We start from the raw sequence: 16,665 nt of genomic DNA, 5'->3' as shown, positions 1-16,665 counted from the left end.
GGCACTCGTACATGGGTGTAGACTGTGAAGGCAACTCAGGAACTGACACAAGATTTTTACATTGGCTGCAAATCGGGTTTTATACTCTATACCAGGGATGTCGACCTCAATTGTTACGGGGGCGGGATACGACATAAATGTTTCTTGGTCGGCCTGGGCCATGCCTTGCCAGCCCAGATCGAGAGGGGAGGGTGGCTGCATCGGCTGGCTCATGGGCCAGATAAGAGCTCTCAAGGGGCCATATCTGGCCCCATGTTTGACACTCATGAGCTACACACTACAGAGAAACATCACAACTTTATACTATGAAAGCAGTTTACTTTCATAAAGTGAATTTTATAAAATAAGCAAATATGCATTTATTTGCATACTTAATATAATTCCTATTACACCTTTGCTTTCTTTTCTGCATAGCTTATGCTGCTGCTTCTAGTCACAGAGAAGTGAACAAGAAGGCATGCTGGAAACCAAAACCCAACCACCTAATCACTGTAAGTCATGGTACCTCCTGTGGCTTCTTATATTTCACAGAGTAAGTCCCCATATGCTTCCACAATCATTTAAGGGTAGGAATTTGCTTCTTTTTTTCTTTTTAAAGAAAGAAAGGGACAGAAAGTAGTTCTCAGAGCACTGAATCAAGAGCACATACTAAATTCCTTGCATAGCATGACTGTGGAATATGCAGCCATGATTAGAGAGCTGGAGGAATCTCAATTGATGTTTATATTCATATTCACTATAGCACTACATGCAAGTATGCATAAATGCCAGGCATGTTTATTAAGGGTACATTTTTAAAGGCCTCTAAAGCTATCAAATGTATATTCTCACATTGTTAAACATAGTTCCCTTGGCTAAAGCAGATACATGTGGACTCAATTAGTTTTGCAATCCTCCTCTGTTAACAACTGTAATGCTTTTAAAATTTAAACATCCAGTCTGCAGCTGAAAATCTTGATGCCCAAGAACACACATTAAAAAAAACACCTCTGTGTAATCATGAAATCATCTACCTCCCTCCCAAGCATATTTGTCTATCAAAGTTCATTTTTAAAAATAAGTTTCTGTCAGCATTTACAGACATATATAAATATGTAGTTTTAGCATATTTTACAACATTGAAAAGAAAATGCAAAATAAACTAAGTATGAGTTCAACAGGTCAAAACAGACAAGCAACAGAATCTGCTTTGTGGGAAGGCTTGCAATTTCTTTTGCTGTCTGCTTCAGAGACTGAACAAACATATGAGAGAAACTGCCTACATGTGTTGTTTCTTCCCCAATGTCTTATGACAATAAATGGCTAGTATTTCTACGTTTTGCATTTCGTTCCACAGACTTTTCAACAGAGGAGATAACCCAGACATACCACTGACTGCTATTTAAGTCAAGACTCTTTGCATAGATACTCTCTCTACATAGATAATCAGAATAATAATTTGTGCAGGTTTTAATGGGTGCAACATAGGTGTACTACACAAGGGATTTTATAAGAGATAGAGCTAAGCAAGAAAGAAAGAGTCTAAAGTGTTATCCACGTTTTGACTTTTATTCTTAAGGGTATTTTGCCAAGCACAGAAGCAATTTCTTTAACAGGGTAATCACTTGAACCAATGAAAGAATGTTGATGTCGCAAGTCTTGTCTATAGACCATGAGGCAATAAAAATGAACCTAAAATATCAATATCTCATTTCCATGTTAGAATCTACCATAAATGAAACCTTAAGGCTCACATTCAAAATGTATCAGTTGTTTCCAAGCATAAATTTTGGTTATCAGTGGATTCATCTGCATGTCTCAATCCCTGATTTAAAAAAAAAATTACACCCTATCTCAACCTTTTACCTTGCTTTGTTCAGTACCCACAGTTGAACATTTGTTAAACTTCCCATTAAGTTGCTAATTCCTGTATCACCATTTCATTGGGTGCTATAAGTATGCAGATTAAGCACACTACATAAACAATGAAGACAGACAGACAGACAGGTACAGAGTAATGTAAATCTGCACTTCCAAGGTACTTATTATTGCAATATAAGTTTTCCCCCCCCCATTAAAAACCACAGTACTTCTCCCATTCAAAAAAAGTGAGATATCAAAATATTGTGCATCTCATGCCATATTTTATAAATATCAAAACAGGAAGAGGGTAATGGCATTTACCTGACAAGAGATTTGTACAAGGTAGACAAGTTCCTTGGATTCACAGCCATTTCTTGTTACTTCATTCTGTTCCTCTGGGAGTGAAAGCTACGTCAAGGAAGCAACAGAGAAGGGGAGGAAAGAGGAGAAATACTCAGTCATTTAAACAGGAATACATCAGACACGCATAAAGCAATGCATGAAAACGCAGCTTGCTACAAGATACATTGTATATCAAGGGACCAAAGACTGTAACAGACTGAAAATATTTAGTAGAACACAAATATTTGTATATAAGCATCTATTTGACAGATTAGACAGTTATATAGTGTACCAGTAAAATCCCTGATACCAAAAAGCACAAAGCTAAAATATTAGAAAACTGGCATTCAAAAAAAATTCCCATAAATATTCATTTCAAACTTACCACTTTATTGTATTTTAAGATGACTAAGTAAGGCATTTACTAATAAACCATGTCTCTACATTTCAGTGTAATTGAACAAATTTACTATAATAGGATATTTTATAGCATCATTCATCAAATTAAAAAATCCTGACATTGCATAACATGCCTTCCTCAGGCAGACAAAGATTTTGCTATGTACTACCAATTTGTGTTTTTACCAGTTCTCACCTTGAAAAATCACCCCAAGAAAACTAGATTCTTTGTGACACAGCATTTTACTCTTCACAGAGCAACTTCTGACAAAGCAATGTCACCATTCAGAGCATCATTTCTGGAGTACAGAAATGCACAGGGTCATCACTATCTCTGAATTGTATATAACTGATGCAATTCACTTCCTAATGGACTAGTAGCCTGCGATTCAAATTTACGTTACAGAAAAATTCTCATTTTTCACACATTTAAACCTTCAGATCTGTAGCAAAGCAATCTCACAAGCATTAGAGCCAACAACAGGTACTCTGATTCTTCCTAAAGAGAAACTATTTATACATGATGAGGTAATCACAAAATAGGATGGATCATATGGAAGTGTTTTTACACAACGAGTGCATGGTCAATGCCAACACTACCAGGTCATGTGGTATCCTAAATGATAGGTGGTGAGTCATCACAGCAAGCATGCCAAGAAATCAGCTAAAAGCATGTTTAAATCTGTTTCACTGAAATCCATGGAATTTTAAAAATAATAATTTTAGCTGGACTGTGCTCATTAACTTTTAATAAGTCATAAGAAAGGCCATGCTGGATCAGACCAAGGCCCACCAAGTCCAGCAGTCTATTCACACAGTGGCCAACCATGTGCCTCTAGGAAGCCCACAAGCAAGATGACTGCAGCAGCACCATCCTGCCTGTGTTCCACAGTACCTAAGAAATAGGCATGCTCCTCTGATCCTGGAGAGAATAGATATGCATCCTGACTAGTAGCCATTTTGACTAGTAGCCATGAATAGCCCTCTCCTCCATGAACATGTCCACTCCCCTCTTAAAGCCTTCCAAATTGGCAGCCATCACCACATCCTGGGGCAGGGAGTTCCACAATTTAACTATGCTTTTTGTGAAGAAATATTTCCTTTTTATCTGTTTTGAATCTCTCACTCTTCAACTTCAGCAGATGACCCTGCATTCTAGTATTATGAGAAAGGGAGAAAAGCTTCTCCCTGTCCACGCTCTCCATACCATGCATAATTTTATAGACCGCTATCATGTCTCCCCTTAACCGCTTTCTGCAATAAACTGATTACTTGGAAATAATCTTCACTGAAATTTATTGGGAGAGGAGGAACTCTAGACAGTCAAATGGCTTGGATGTACCACTTCGAACAGGAGAGGACAGTAGTGGATGTCATCATATTCATTTATTATTTATTTGCTGTAATATTGTAGTACTATTATTCTTCATATATTATTTATTTATAACAAACTCCTTGTACATGAAAAACGTTTCTGGACTGACCCTCTTTTTGACAGACTCCATACAGACTTTCGGTGAACAGGGCTTTTCTTCTCCCTCTTCCAAACTCCCATAGGAGAGGTTGCAATCAAGTGCCGGGGGGGGGGGGCTGCTCTGCATCCCTGGTTCAGCCCCAGACAACTCCAGATTTCAAAGCAGGTGATGTCAAAGACCCTGAGGGTATTATGTGCAGTCAAGTCACTTCTGACTTATGGTGACCCTATGGGTTAACAGCCTCTAAAACATCCTATTGGCAACAGCCTCATTCTTGCACACTGAAAAATGTGGCTTCCTTTATTGAGTCAATCCATCTCATGTTGGGTCGTCCTCTTTTTTTGTTGCCTTCAGCTTTTCTTTGCATTACTGTGTTTTCCTGCAAGAAGACAGTGCTTACCCTGATAAACCATTGGACTGACTCCTTATAGGAAAGCTTATGTGTTCAAACTGTCTCCAAGAACTGTTTAACCACATGATGACATCTGGGTAGAAAGCATTTAAGTCAATGTCTTAAGGATTCGAGTGTAAAGAGACAAAGATGTATAGGGTTCTGTCACTGACCCTAGTCATTTCATTAGGAGTACCCTGACTGCAAGCTAGTCCATCTTGGATTTGAAATGGACTTCAAAAATTGTTGACATTCATGCAAATAATGTGTCCCAAGTCATAAATTTCTCCCCAAAAGTTGGCCAAGCGTCAAACCAGACTGTGACTTCTTTGCAAAGAAATACACAGTAACAACGCCAGGGTATTAGGAAAGATTTTTCCAAGTTTAACTTTCCTGTCAGTTACTTTTACATTAAGCAAGATACAGCACTTCAAAATCTCAGAAGAGCAAAGGGGGGAAAATCATCAAGCATGAGGGCAAGAAAATAATTTATAGTCTGCAATGTCTCCGTTTAAAGCAGAAAATAATACTTGGCTGTTTCCTTTCCTTCACTATTTCCAGCAATAATCTCTTTACATCTTTGTAGGGAGGTTAAGGACTTTTTATTTTATTCAGAAAATCACAAAATAAAAAGGAGAAGCTGCAGTCTCCCTTTACCAGACAGAATTTCCTGAATTTTAACTATTCCACTATTGGCTATATCAGTTTTCATTAGATAACAAAACATACTAGAAAACCACCTTTGATTTAGTACTATTTTTAATATGTATACTATAAGGAAGTTTGGCACCACTTGGCTTGGGTAGAAGGAATATTTTCTACTGGAAGCAAAAACATTTTATAATACATTTGAAACATATAGATGGTCTCCCAATTTATTCATGATAGTAAGGGGCTGGAAAACATACTGGAAAGCTTTACTACATAGAGCCTTAGTGAGCCAAAAATAGGCACCAAATGTGGCAAACATATGCCATAATATTGATTAGAAAAGATTTTGAATACACATTCCATAATACAAGATGTCTCTGTGATCGAAGATGAAGTTTAAAAAATACTCTACTCTTGGCACTGAATGTTTTTTCCGTTGTCAATCGTGCTGCATTAGGAAATTGGCATTGCATTTTTCTCCATTTTGAATCCACACTATTGCCACGTGCAATCATTCCTGACATGACAACTTGGCAGAAAGCAACACGATAATTTGGCAGAGAACTATGAACTAAATTAGGTTAGCCTAAAAATCAGAAAACTGACTGAAGAAGCATGAACCCTTTTCCCCCTTTCGACCAGTTGCCTTCTGTACACACCATCAATTGCAATTAGAAATATACAGGGAAATTGACGGAAGGAAAAGAACCACAGTCAACCAACCTTCAGAACTGTGTGGAAAGGATGATGGTTCACATGGCAATAAGTACAGTATTGTACCATGGAAACAAGAAGTGTTTTAAATTTTCCAGACTGGAGTTTAAGCTCCAAGCCAAGCAAAAGCATACAGCTGGCATTAAGGTTATCTATACTCAAAACAGCAGGTTTTATAACATTTGGAAATTATTGCTTTTCCTAACTTTTGCCAATATGCAGAAAAATATTATTTGGAAAATAATGCAAGCAAAAATCAACTAATATAATCCGCTTTATTAATATCCTGTTCAGTTTTACTCAACAGCATCCAGCTCCCTCCACTGATCAATTCTTCTTGCCAAGCTCTTATCTATTAGCAGGCTTACAAACCCATTCTGAAGCCTCTCCTCTGCTATGCATGCCTACACTGTACAAAGGAAAGCTAGCGTTAAACTAGGCTGTGGGCAAGTGCAGACACAGCTCTACTTGGTGATAGTGGCAGCCGGAACAAGTGTTGCTGAGACTGCAGGCAAAGCTGTTAGGTGTCACTGAGCAGATTCATTCACATTAAGATTTTCCCAGGACGTTGCAGAACCACTGCTGCATGTAAGTCAAGGGATCTGACTCCAAACTGCTTCCTAAAGGAAAACTGCTCAAAATCAGCTTGGGGGAGGGGTAAAACTTTTGGACAACTTATATCATATTGGCACCGATACAAGTCAGTATTTACCGTATTTTTCGCTCTATAAGACGCACTTTTTTCCTCCTCAAAAGTGAGGGGAAATGTCAGTGAGTCTTATGGAGCGAATGCAGCGGCAGCGGAGCCGGCTGGGACGCCGCCAGCCAGCTGGGGGCGGGAGGCCCCTCCCAGCCACGCAGCGCAGCGCAGAGCAGTTTAACCTTCCCCGGCGCTTCCTGGCGGGTCCCGCCCAACAGCTGAGCCTCGGGACCGGGAAGCGCTGGGGGGGGGGTGCTGAGGTTAAACTGCTCTTCGCTGCCTGGGCAGGCAGCACAGAGCAGTTCAAACCACCACCGCCCCCCTTCCCGGGAGTCCCGGGAAGGGGGGCTGTGGGTCAGCTGATCCTCGGGACCGGGAAGCGCGGGGAGGGGGGTGCGGAGGTTAAACTGCTCTGCGCTCTTCCCCTGCCGGTTTCCTTGCAAAGCCCTTCTCTCCCCCCCCCGTTTTCTTGCCCAATGCAAAACCCTTCTCTTCCCCCCCTCTCATTTTCCTTGCCTTCTGCAAAGCCCTTTTCTGCCCCCCCCCGTTTCCTTGCAAAACCCTTCTCTCTCCCCTCCTTTCCATGCGCCTTGCAAAGCCTTTCTTCTCTCCTCCCCCCCCCATTTCCTTGCTCTCTGCAAAGCCCTTCTTCGGCCAGGGGGGGTGTCCAGGTAGGGCGAGGGAGGCTGGCCTCGACGGGCTGTGGAGGTGCGTCCTTTGAGAAAGAGCCCCCCCCGGCAAATGGCTGAGGGAGAGGTGGGAGCGGCTGCACCTGTTGCAGGGGGGGTGGCAACGGGGTGCAAAGCCCAAAGACCACCTTGGTGGGCGGGGAAGGGAGGAAGAAGGGGGAGGCTGCAGGGCGAAGAGTCCGGGGGGGCATGCAAAGGAGGGAGCGCCCCCCCCCAAAGGAGTGCCCGGCTCTTTGCGGGCGGTTTGGGGGTCTGCTTGCAAATAAAGAAAAAGAGCTGCTTCTCCTCCTTCTCTCCACTGAAGAGATTTGCAAAGCAAAAAACCGGTGCCTTTTATTGGGAGGGGGGTGTTTATGCGCCCTTCCCCTCCCCCGCCGCAGGCAGAGCAGCCTCCTCTGCCAGCCGGCCTCCTTTTGTGTAAGGTGGGACCTCTCAATGAAATGGGGAGGGGGGCTAGAAGGAGGCGAGTGGACTGAAACCCCACGCCCTCTCCTCTTCCCCCCACCCCCAGTTTCCCAAGCTTGAGCCTAAAGACCCTTTCCTGGGAGTCAGCCCCATTGAAGGATGCGGGCCTGGCATCCGAGTAGACCCGCTTTGATGGCTGGCTTGGTTGAACCTTCTGCATTGCACGGTGTCTGGAGCAACCTTGGTCCTGGAAGGCCCCGATCCTTGGCCAAAAATAGGGGGAAGGCGGCTGGATCCCAAGCGAAAACAAAGGATTGCCCTGGTTCTGTTGGAAGACCTTAGCCTGGTTTGGCCCCTTGTCAGATATTTGCCATCCTTTGCCGCTTGCCCTTAATACTCCAAAGCAAAACCCTTAAGCCTGAGTCTCTAAGCTCAAGTAAAAGGGTTTTTTTGGGGGGAGAAGCAGTTGTGGGGGTGTCACCATAGTGGGAGGCGCTGGAGCTGTAAGGAAGGTTTTGCGTTGGATTTGCTGCTCTCTGGATGCACATTTTCCCCACCCAGATTCTCAAAAAATAAGACCTCAAGCAGAGACTTGAGAATTTGGGTGGGGAAAATGTGCATCCAGAGAGCAGCAAATCCAAGGCGAAACCTCCCGTGCATGAAATGTGCTTTCTCTCTCTTCCCCGCCCCCCAAGTTGGTATTGAAATAAACAGCCGGGGAAAGAAGGAGGGTGGGGGGAGATTTGGAACTGCAGAGCGGCAGGTGGCAAAGAACAAAGCCAACCCCGATGGAAGCCCCCCCCCCCCATGTAGTAGGTTTTCATGCCTTGGCTCCCGCAGGTGAGCACGCAACCCATAGGCAACACTGTCTGCTCCCCCCACCCCAACATTCTGGAAAAAATGGACTTCCCGAGGACCGAGTCATGCGCACACAGGTTTGGGCTGCTGAGCGCGCCCTGGCATCCAAAGGGAAAGGGGAGGGGTGCACTCCTCAAGAGAAGGTAAAAGGCCTTGACACCGTTCTCCATCCCAGATGGAGTGGCTCAGTGGTAGAGCATCTGTTTAGCATGCTGAAGGTCCCAGGTTCAATCCCCGGCATCTCCAGATAAAGGGACATGGCAAGTAGGTGATGTGAAAGACCTCTGCCTGAGACCCTGGAGAGCCGCTGCCGGTCTGAGTAGACAATACTGACTTTGATGAACCAAGGGTCTGATTCAGTATATGGCAGCTTGATGTGTGTTCATGTGTTCAAAGGTGTGGGGGGCTCCCCCTTCTTTCTTCCGGCCAGAATCCTCTCAGCCCCATCCTAATAAAAGAGACCTTTGCAGTTGCCTTTTTGTTACGGTTTGATGCAGAGTCAGCATATATCTGCTGCAACCGGGGTGTAGGTTGTCTGTGCATAGATGTGTTATACGTTAATTATTTCATCTTTGCTTTCCATAAAGGCTGTTTATTGGCGGTCGGGTGTTGGCATTCGTCACACCCTGATTTTCTTCATTTTAACAGCACGCTGTGCTCCCATCCCCTTAGGGTTGTTAACTCCTGGTTAGGAAATTCCTGGAGGTTTTGGGGGTGGAGCCTAGAGAGGCTGGGTTTGGGGGAGAGACCTCAGCAGGGTATAATGCCAGAGAGACCTCCCTCCAAAGCGGTCCTTTTTTCCAGGGGACCTGGTCTCTCTCATCTGGAGAGAGGGGCCGTGGCTCAGTGGCAGAGCATCTGCTTGGCATGCAGAAGGCCCCAGGTTCAATCCCCGGCATCTCCAGTTAAAGGGACCAGGCAAGTAGGTGACGTGAAAGACCTCTGCCTGAGACCCTGGAGAGCCGCTGCCGGTCTGAGTAGACAACACTAACTTTGATGGACAGATTCAGTATACGGCAGCTTCATGTGTTCATATGAGATCAGTTGTAATTTTGAGAGATCTCCACCTGGAGGCTGGGGAAAACAAAGCAGCACCATGACCAAATGATATCCAGAATACAATCCTATGCTATGAAAGGTTTTTATCTGTCATTTAACAACAACAACAATAATAGTAATAACAGACATGCATGAATAAATACACAGAAATTAGACAAAGCAGACTAACAGAAACTCACATATAGTCCTATGCTAAGGTCTAAGAGGTGTGTCTAACCAATCAAAAGTAAATGGCAACAGTCGAATGAAAGGCTTACCACAACAGCATGCCAGAAACCCAGCAAAATGAAAATATCTCTTAGCTATAACAGGCACACAGTCTTCCATAAATTAATGAATCTTGGGCTGCATCAACAGAAGTACAGTATCCAGATCATGTGAAGTGATGGTATCGCTTTACTCGGCTCTGGTTAGACCTCACCTAGAGTACTGTGTTCAGTTTTGGGCACCGCAATTTAAGAAAGATGTGGACAAGCTGGAATGTGTCCAGAGGAGGGCAACAAAGATAGTGAGGGGTCTGGAGACCAAGTCCTGTAAGGAAAGGTTAAAGGAGCTGGGTATGTTTAGCCTGGAGAGGAGAAGACAGAGAGGGGACATGATAACCATCTTCAAGTACTTGGAAGGTTGTCATATAGAGGATGGTGCCGAGTTGTTTTCTGTTGCCCCAGAAGGTCGGACTAGAACCAACGGGTTGAAATTAAATCAAAAGAGTTTCCATCTAGACAATAGGAAGAAATTTCTAACCGTTAGAGCGGTTCCTCAGCGGAACAGACTTCCTCGGGAGGTGGTGAGCTCTCCTTCCCTGGAGGTTTTGAAGCAGAGGCTAGATGGCCATCTGTCAGCAGTGCTGATTCTATGACCTTAAGCAGATGATGAGAGGGAGGGCATCTTGGGCATCTTTTGGGCATGGAGTAGGGGTCACTGGGGGTGTGGGGGGGAGTAGTTGTGAATTTCCTGCATTGTGCAGGGGGTTGGACTAGATGACCCTAGTGGTCCCTTCCAACTCTGTGATTCTATGTTTCTAATTAATAAGCGAGAAGGGCTTCCGGTAAAGTCCCGGGAAGCGCGCGTGTGTGTGTGCTGAGGTTAAACTTCTCTGAGGTTAAACTGCTCTTAAACTGAGGTTAAACTGCTCTGCGCTGCCTGCCCAGGCAGTGCAGAGCAGTTTAAACCACCACCGCCCCCCTTCCTGGGAGTCCCAGGAAGGGGGGGGGTGGGGAAAGAGAAGGAAAAAGAAGGAAAAAGGAGGAAAAAGAAGAATATATATATATATATATTAAAGACCCGGCGGGGGTCTTTAAACGCCTCCGCGCTGCCATCCCAGGCAGCACAGAGCACTTTCAAGACCCCCCCACCGCCCGGCTTCCAGGGAGTCCCTGGAAGCCGGGTCTTGAAAGTTCTCCACGCTGCCATCCCAGGCAGCACAGAGGAGTTTAAAGACCCCCACCGGGGTTCCAGGGACTCCCTGGAAGCCTGGCGGGGGGGGGGGCTTGAAAGTGCTCTGTGCTGCCTGAGATGGCAGCGCAGAGGAGTTTAAAGACCCCCGACGGGTCTTTTAAAAAATATATTTTTTCTTCTTTTTCCTCCTCTAAAAACTAGGTGCGTCTTATGGTCAGGTGTGTCTTATAGAGCGAAAAATACGGTAGTCTCATTCTGCATTGTATCTGATCTTAGTAATATTTATATGAAAGTAAACCCCACAGATTTCAGCTGAACTTCTTTCTACACAATCATCCTGTTCCCACAACAGCAGGCCCCATGCTGAAAGGTTTCTGTAGAAAACAACCAACCACTGTGATTTGGGACAGTGATGGACCTCATGCATTCTCACCCCTATGCAGGAGTCTGTTTAGAAAACAGTGGAGCTTGCACAGCCCATCTACTAGGCCTGCAAGCTACTGGATTAGAGCAAGGATGTTAGGGATGCAATATTAAACATCATTTCACAGCAGAATAGTCACCCTGAAGGCAATGACAGCCAGTCCACTCATTATATTTTGAGACATGCACCTTGAATGGCTTAAAGTTACACAAAAATGTAAACACAAATGCATGCATTATACAGATACTTCTCAGGAAACAACCTGTCAAGATATGTTTGGTGCCAAGACCAGGGTTGTCTCTGAATAATGTGTAAAATAGAATCAGGATTTACAGTTATTTCTCAGGAAGCAACTGCTCAAGATATGCTTGGTGCCAAGACCAGAGTTGTCTCTAAGTAATGTGTAAAATAGCATCAAGATTTACCAATGCCTGTAGAGGTCACTTTACAAGCGGCAAGGGAGAGGGGAGAAGAGAGAGGTTCACTACATCCACATGAACTGACAGCACACTGCGCATAAATCCTGGGAGCACACGGTCCCCATGAAGCACTCAATACACATGGTTATCATTTTAAGTGTATCGGGCAACAGGCGGATTTCCCATGTTTGTACAACATTCATACAGCTGCATGTGTATAGAAAATCCACAAGTTGACCAATTCATGCAAAACGATGAGTGTGCATATTGAGTGCGTTGCATGGATCATGCACTCCTAACACATGTAGTTGGTGGGCTGCCCATTTGTGTGGTCGTGATTGCCTGAAGAGGCTTAGGAATTTGCCTAGCCCAACCAAAACAGTGATTGCTTAAACCTATATTCTTGGCACTTCTTAGTAACGGTTTTTTTAAAAAAAACAAACAAACCTGTAAATACAAAATATTATTCATACTAAGGTAAAGCTATGACATATAGCAGAAAAAACATGCAGTTGCTTCTATTAAGAGGCAATATTATCCAGTTTAATGGCTTTGGTGAGTATTAGGGTAGAGGAATTCTAAACCTATTTAAACAAATTCTAAATTATCATTTACTACTGTAAGAAAAAGGCAGATAAACAGCCAATTCTGAATCAAGCTTCACGGGCAAGAGACAAGTTGCCCAAAGGCATATATCTGGTCTCCTGCTTCCAGCTAGCATTACTCACATTCAACCCAATTTCTGCTGTAGCAACATCGTAACTCTCAGCCCCTGGGTCTGTCACTCATTCAATGCCCCTACTACAGCTCACTAGATTACATAATCTCTTTCCATTCTGGAAATGGAACATTCCATTTCCACAAGAGGAGGGGTGGACATGACTGATTTATAATTCTCTATTTTACAAGAAACCATGCTACGTGCATGGCAGCTATAGAACAGAAGCATGGTTTCATGGATGCACATTGTCTGATAACAGGCATTATGGTCCACAGGGCAAAAAAGCAGAGAAATACCAGAAATGTAACTTTATTTCATCTTCAGTTGTTATTGATGAAATGGTATGTGATGAACAAAGCATAAGATACAGGAGATGTATAATAACTTATCCATAGGATGCTATTTAAAGAACACCAATACATTTTGGACACAGGGAACAGAAGGGACAGAAGTTTTAAACTTGCATCATGTATAATGTCGATGAAACTTATCATGAGTTAATTAATTTCCCACCAAATGCTTATAATTACAGAAGCTAAACTAAAAGAATTTTGTTGACACCTGTTGTTTATACCTTAATCCTAAATATATTTTCTTGGCAGCAAGTATCCAAGATTTCAATGGAATGTGTACCCAAATGTAGCATCACACAGCCTCAAAATTGTATCTGCGAGGCATCTCATTGCTTTATTACAATGTTTCTTTAGGCCACATGTAGAGCTCTCTCGCATTAATATTCAGAATACCCACAAATATTCATGTACTGGCAAACATCCAGTAGCAGTACAGCCAACTGAAGGCCAACCAAAAAGAGTACCAAAGTTGACTGAATGGTCCCTAGACAAGATCCTCAAGAATAAGGGCCTAACTCAGTGATGTTTCTCCTGGGTATAGTGGAGAGGCATGTTCTGAAGAGGTACACTTCCCAAGCGTGTACATGGCTAATCTGGATCAGAATTGAGCCTGAGGCACAAGGAGAGAGTAGGCTTAGACCTCCCCCCATGCCATTTTCCCCAATCTGAAATGGCCTGAGGCGGGCTATTCCATAATGGGACAAATAACTCCCCTCAGGGCCATTTCAGGTTAAGAAAATGAGGTTGGGAGAGGAGGTCTGAGCCACTCTCTTTGTATACCACAGTCCCAATACTTGGAAATGCAGAACCTCAGAACATGCCAAACCCAGGAATGTCCCTTGGGCAAACTTAACATGTAGTTAGACCCTAAAATTGCCAAAATGCCTCTTGCACTGATTCACATATGTGAGAAATATGCCGGTGGACACTCTGAATAAAATCTGGTGGAGAAACATTTTTCAGTAAGTGATAAAACTGATCAGAGAACACCATCTTTCCATTAGATTTCCCCCCGTCCATATCAATGTAAATAATCTCTCATTTTTCAGTCCATAGTGTTTGGGGCCCTGTTTATACATTCATTCAAAAGATCATAGAACACAAATAGAGAGGGATTTGAAACAAGTTCTACTCAGCAGTGACATACAAATATGGACTCTGGAGAGCCAGATTTACCTTCCCCCTCCACCAGCCATGATATTAGGCACATAAAAAATTATGTTTTATTGGCCCAGCCTACCAGGGGGAGGGGACTAGCTGCAGTTAAACTGTGTGCCTGCATTCATATGTCACAAGTAACAAGAGTTTCTTTTAAAGCGGGATTCCTTGGTCATGCTTCACATAAAAAGGGATGGAAGACTAGAGTAGCCACGTGCATGCAAGTCCCGCAACAAGCCAAGTTCATGCACAAAGCAGATTTTCTCATGTCAGTTTTTAAAGATATGCTATTCGTGTTCTTTCCCCTTTTCTTCCAGTTTCATTTCTTCAGAGCCTAACCATGCTTGTATCAAGATTTTTAAAAGTTTACTTTCAACAGACCACTGAGGGCAGCCCATGAGTGTATCACAGTTTTTGTGATGTGCTACCTCATTAAAAGGCAAGACTCACCAGGAAAGGCAATAATGCTTGGGAAGTTTGAAGGCAGCTGAAAAGAAGACCCAACATGAGATGGATTGACTCAACAAAGGAAGCCACAGCCTTTGTTTGAAAGACCTGAGCAGGGCTTGTTAACAATAGGACGTTTTGGAGGACATTAATTCATAAGATTGTCATAAGTCAGATGGCACACAACACACACTAGCAAGAGAAACAGTTTCATATGTACATGATCCGACTCCCATAACCAGCAGCAATACTGCCTTCGTACACATGTGAACTCTGATCGCAGGCAAAATACCATATTTTTCGCTCCATAGGACGCACCTGACCATAAGACGCACCTAGTTTTTAGAGGAGGAAAACAAGAAAAAATCTTGTTTTCCTTCTCTAAAAACTTGTCTTATGGAGTGAATGCCGGCTGGGCATGAGCTGGCGTTCCCCGCCCCGACGGCCAGCTGGGAGGCGGGCGGAGCACACAGAGCCGGCTCGCATCGTTCCAGTGCGCCCCCCCCCGCCTCCCAGCTGGCCGTCGGGGCGCACAGAGCAGCCTCGCGTCATTCCAGCACGCCCAGCCAGCTCTGTGCGCCCCCCCACCTCCCAGCTGGGAGGCGGGCGGGGTGCACAGAGCCGGCTCGCATTGTTTCAGCGCACCCAGCCGGCTCTGGCGTGCCCCCCCACCTCCCAGCTGGCCATCGGGGCGCACAGAGCTGGCTTGTGTCATTCCAGCGCGCCCAGCCGGCTCTGTGCACCCCCCCGCCTTGCACAGAGCCGGCTCGCGCTGTTCCAGCGCGCCCAGCTGGCTCTGTGCGCCCCCCCACCTCCCAGCTGGCCGTCGGGGCACACAGAGCCGGCTCGCGTCGTTCCAGCGCACCCAGCCGGCTCTGTGCGCCCCCCTGTCTCCCAGCGCCGGCTGGGCGCGCTGGAACAACGCGAGCTGGCTCTGTGCGCCCAGCTGGGAGGCGGGCGGGGCGCACAGAGCCAGCTGGGTGCGCTGGAACAGCGCAAGTCGGCTTTCCCCGCCCGCCTCCCAGCGCGCCCAGCCGGCTCTGTGCGCACATTCACTCCATAAGACGCACAAACATTTCCCCTCACTTTTGAGGAGGAAAAAAGTGCGTCTTATGGAGCAAAAAATACGGGTACATAGTAAATCCATTTTATGTCCATATGTACACACAAAATTAACAGCAACCAGTGAAACACATTTAAACATCAAGATGTTATTTTTTTTTCTGATTGGTCTCTAGTCGCTGTAGTTTCTTTGCAATGTAGGAATGATTAAAGCCATGCCAGAATATTGTCATTAAAATTATCCCCCCCCGTATTAAATAGCTTAGCTTAATAAATGAGAAAAGTCAGCCTGCAATAATTGTCAAGAAGGTTAAGATTAATTTTCAAAGTGAAAAAACCCTTGATAATTGTATCCCTCGTTTCTGCAGTCTGCAAAAGGTTTTCATTACAAAAGAGCCTTTCCAATGACATTTGAGAATTGCTCATATGGACATTCATAAAACACATTTATTTGCTTTAAAAAGTCCCCTTTAAAACATTACCACATTTAATATATTTCTCCAGCTGTTTGTTAAGTTACATCTTTACGTACTGTAAGATTTTTAAAAAGATGTCTTTAAAAGCTGCTTCTGCCAATCCAGACTACACTTACCCCTCCTACAGCGATTAGTTCTTTCCATGGCAAGAACCCCTAACCAAGGCCTAAGAGTTCCAAAGCTGTCCTTAGTTTTCCAGCGCTAATTGAAAAAGCCTTCTAGGCATCAGCTCCGAGATGCAGGAACTCCAGCATAGCAAAATCCAATTAAAATCCCCACATTCTGCTTGGTTGCCCCTCTTCCTGATTCTAATGTTCTTTCGGATGAACGTGCCTATGAATAGGGACGGAGATCTCCCTCGGTAGCCCGGTTAGCCTTTTCCACACTGCCCATTTCATGCTCAATTTGTGCTGTAGAGAAATCAGTCCTGTTCCTTTCGTTCGCGCTCTCTCTGGAAAGGTCCCACAAGACAAACCGTGGAGCTTAACAAGTGCCAAGAGAAACAAGGGAGGGAGGGAATGCATGCAGGGACAGCATTCAGGCTAGGCATTAGTCAGCTGCTACAACTGAAAGGAGGGGGGGAAGTGACAGCAAAGACACCATTTCACTCCATTTGGTTTCCAATTCCTCTCTTTTTTTTTCTATTGCTATTATCTTTCCTAATTTCACAAGCCAGTGAAAC

At 44.4% G+C, this 16,665-nt stretch overlaps 1 protein-coding gene across 1 annotated transcript in view; it reads right to left on the bottom strand.

The window, feature by feature from the left end:
- ARHGAP32 (Rho GTPase activating protein 32) overlaps window positions 1-16,665 on the bottom strand; it is a 166,902-nt gene that overhangs the window by 100,712 nt on the left and 49,525 nt on the right. The window contains exon 4 of the mRNA XM_056860465.1: window positions 2,164-2,250. Coding sequence (XP_056716443.1) covers window positions 2,164-2,250 — 87 coding nt within the window. The remainder of the gene's footprint in view (window positions 1-2,163; window positions 2,251-16,665) is intronic.

Source organism: Euleptes europaea, chromosome 14, assembly GCF_029931775.1.
Source record: "Euleptes europaea isolate rEulEur1 chromosome 14, rEulEur1.hap1, whole genome shotgun sequence".
Lineage (NCBI taxonomy): Eukaryota > Metazoa > Chordata > Lepidosauria > Squamata > Sphaerodactylidae > Euleptes > Euleptes europaea.
This window is presented reverse-complemented; position numbering and strand designations above follow the sequence as displayed.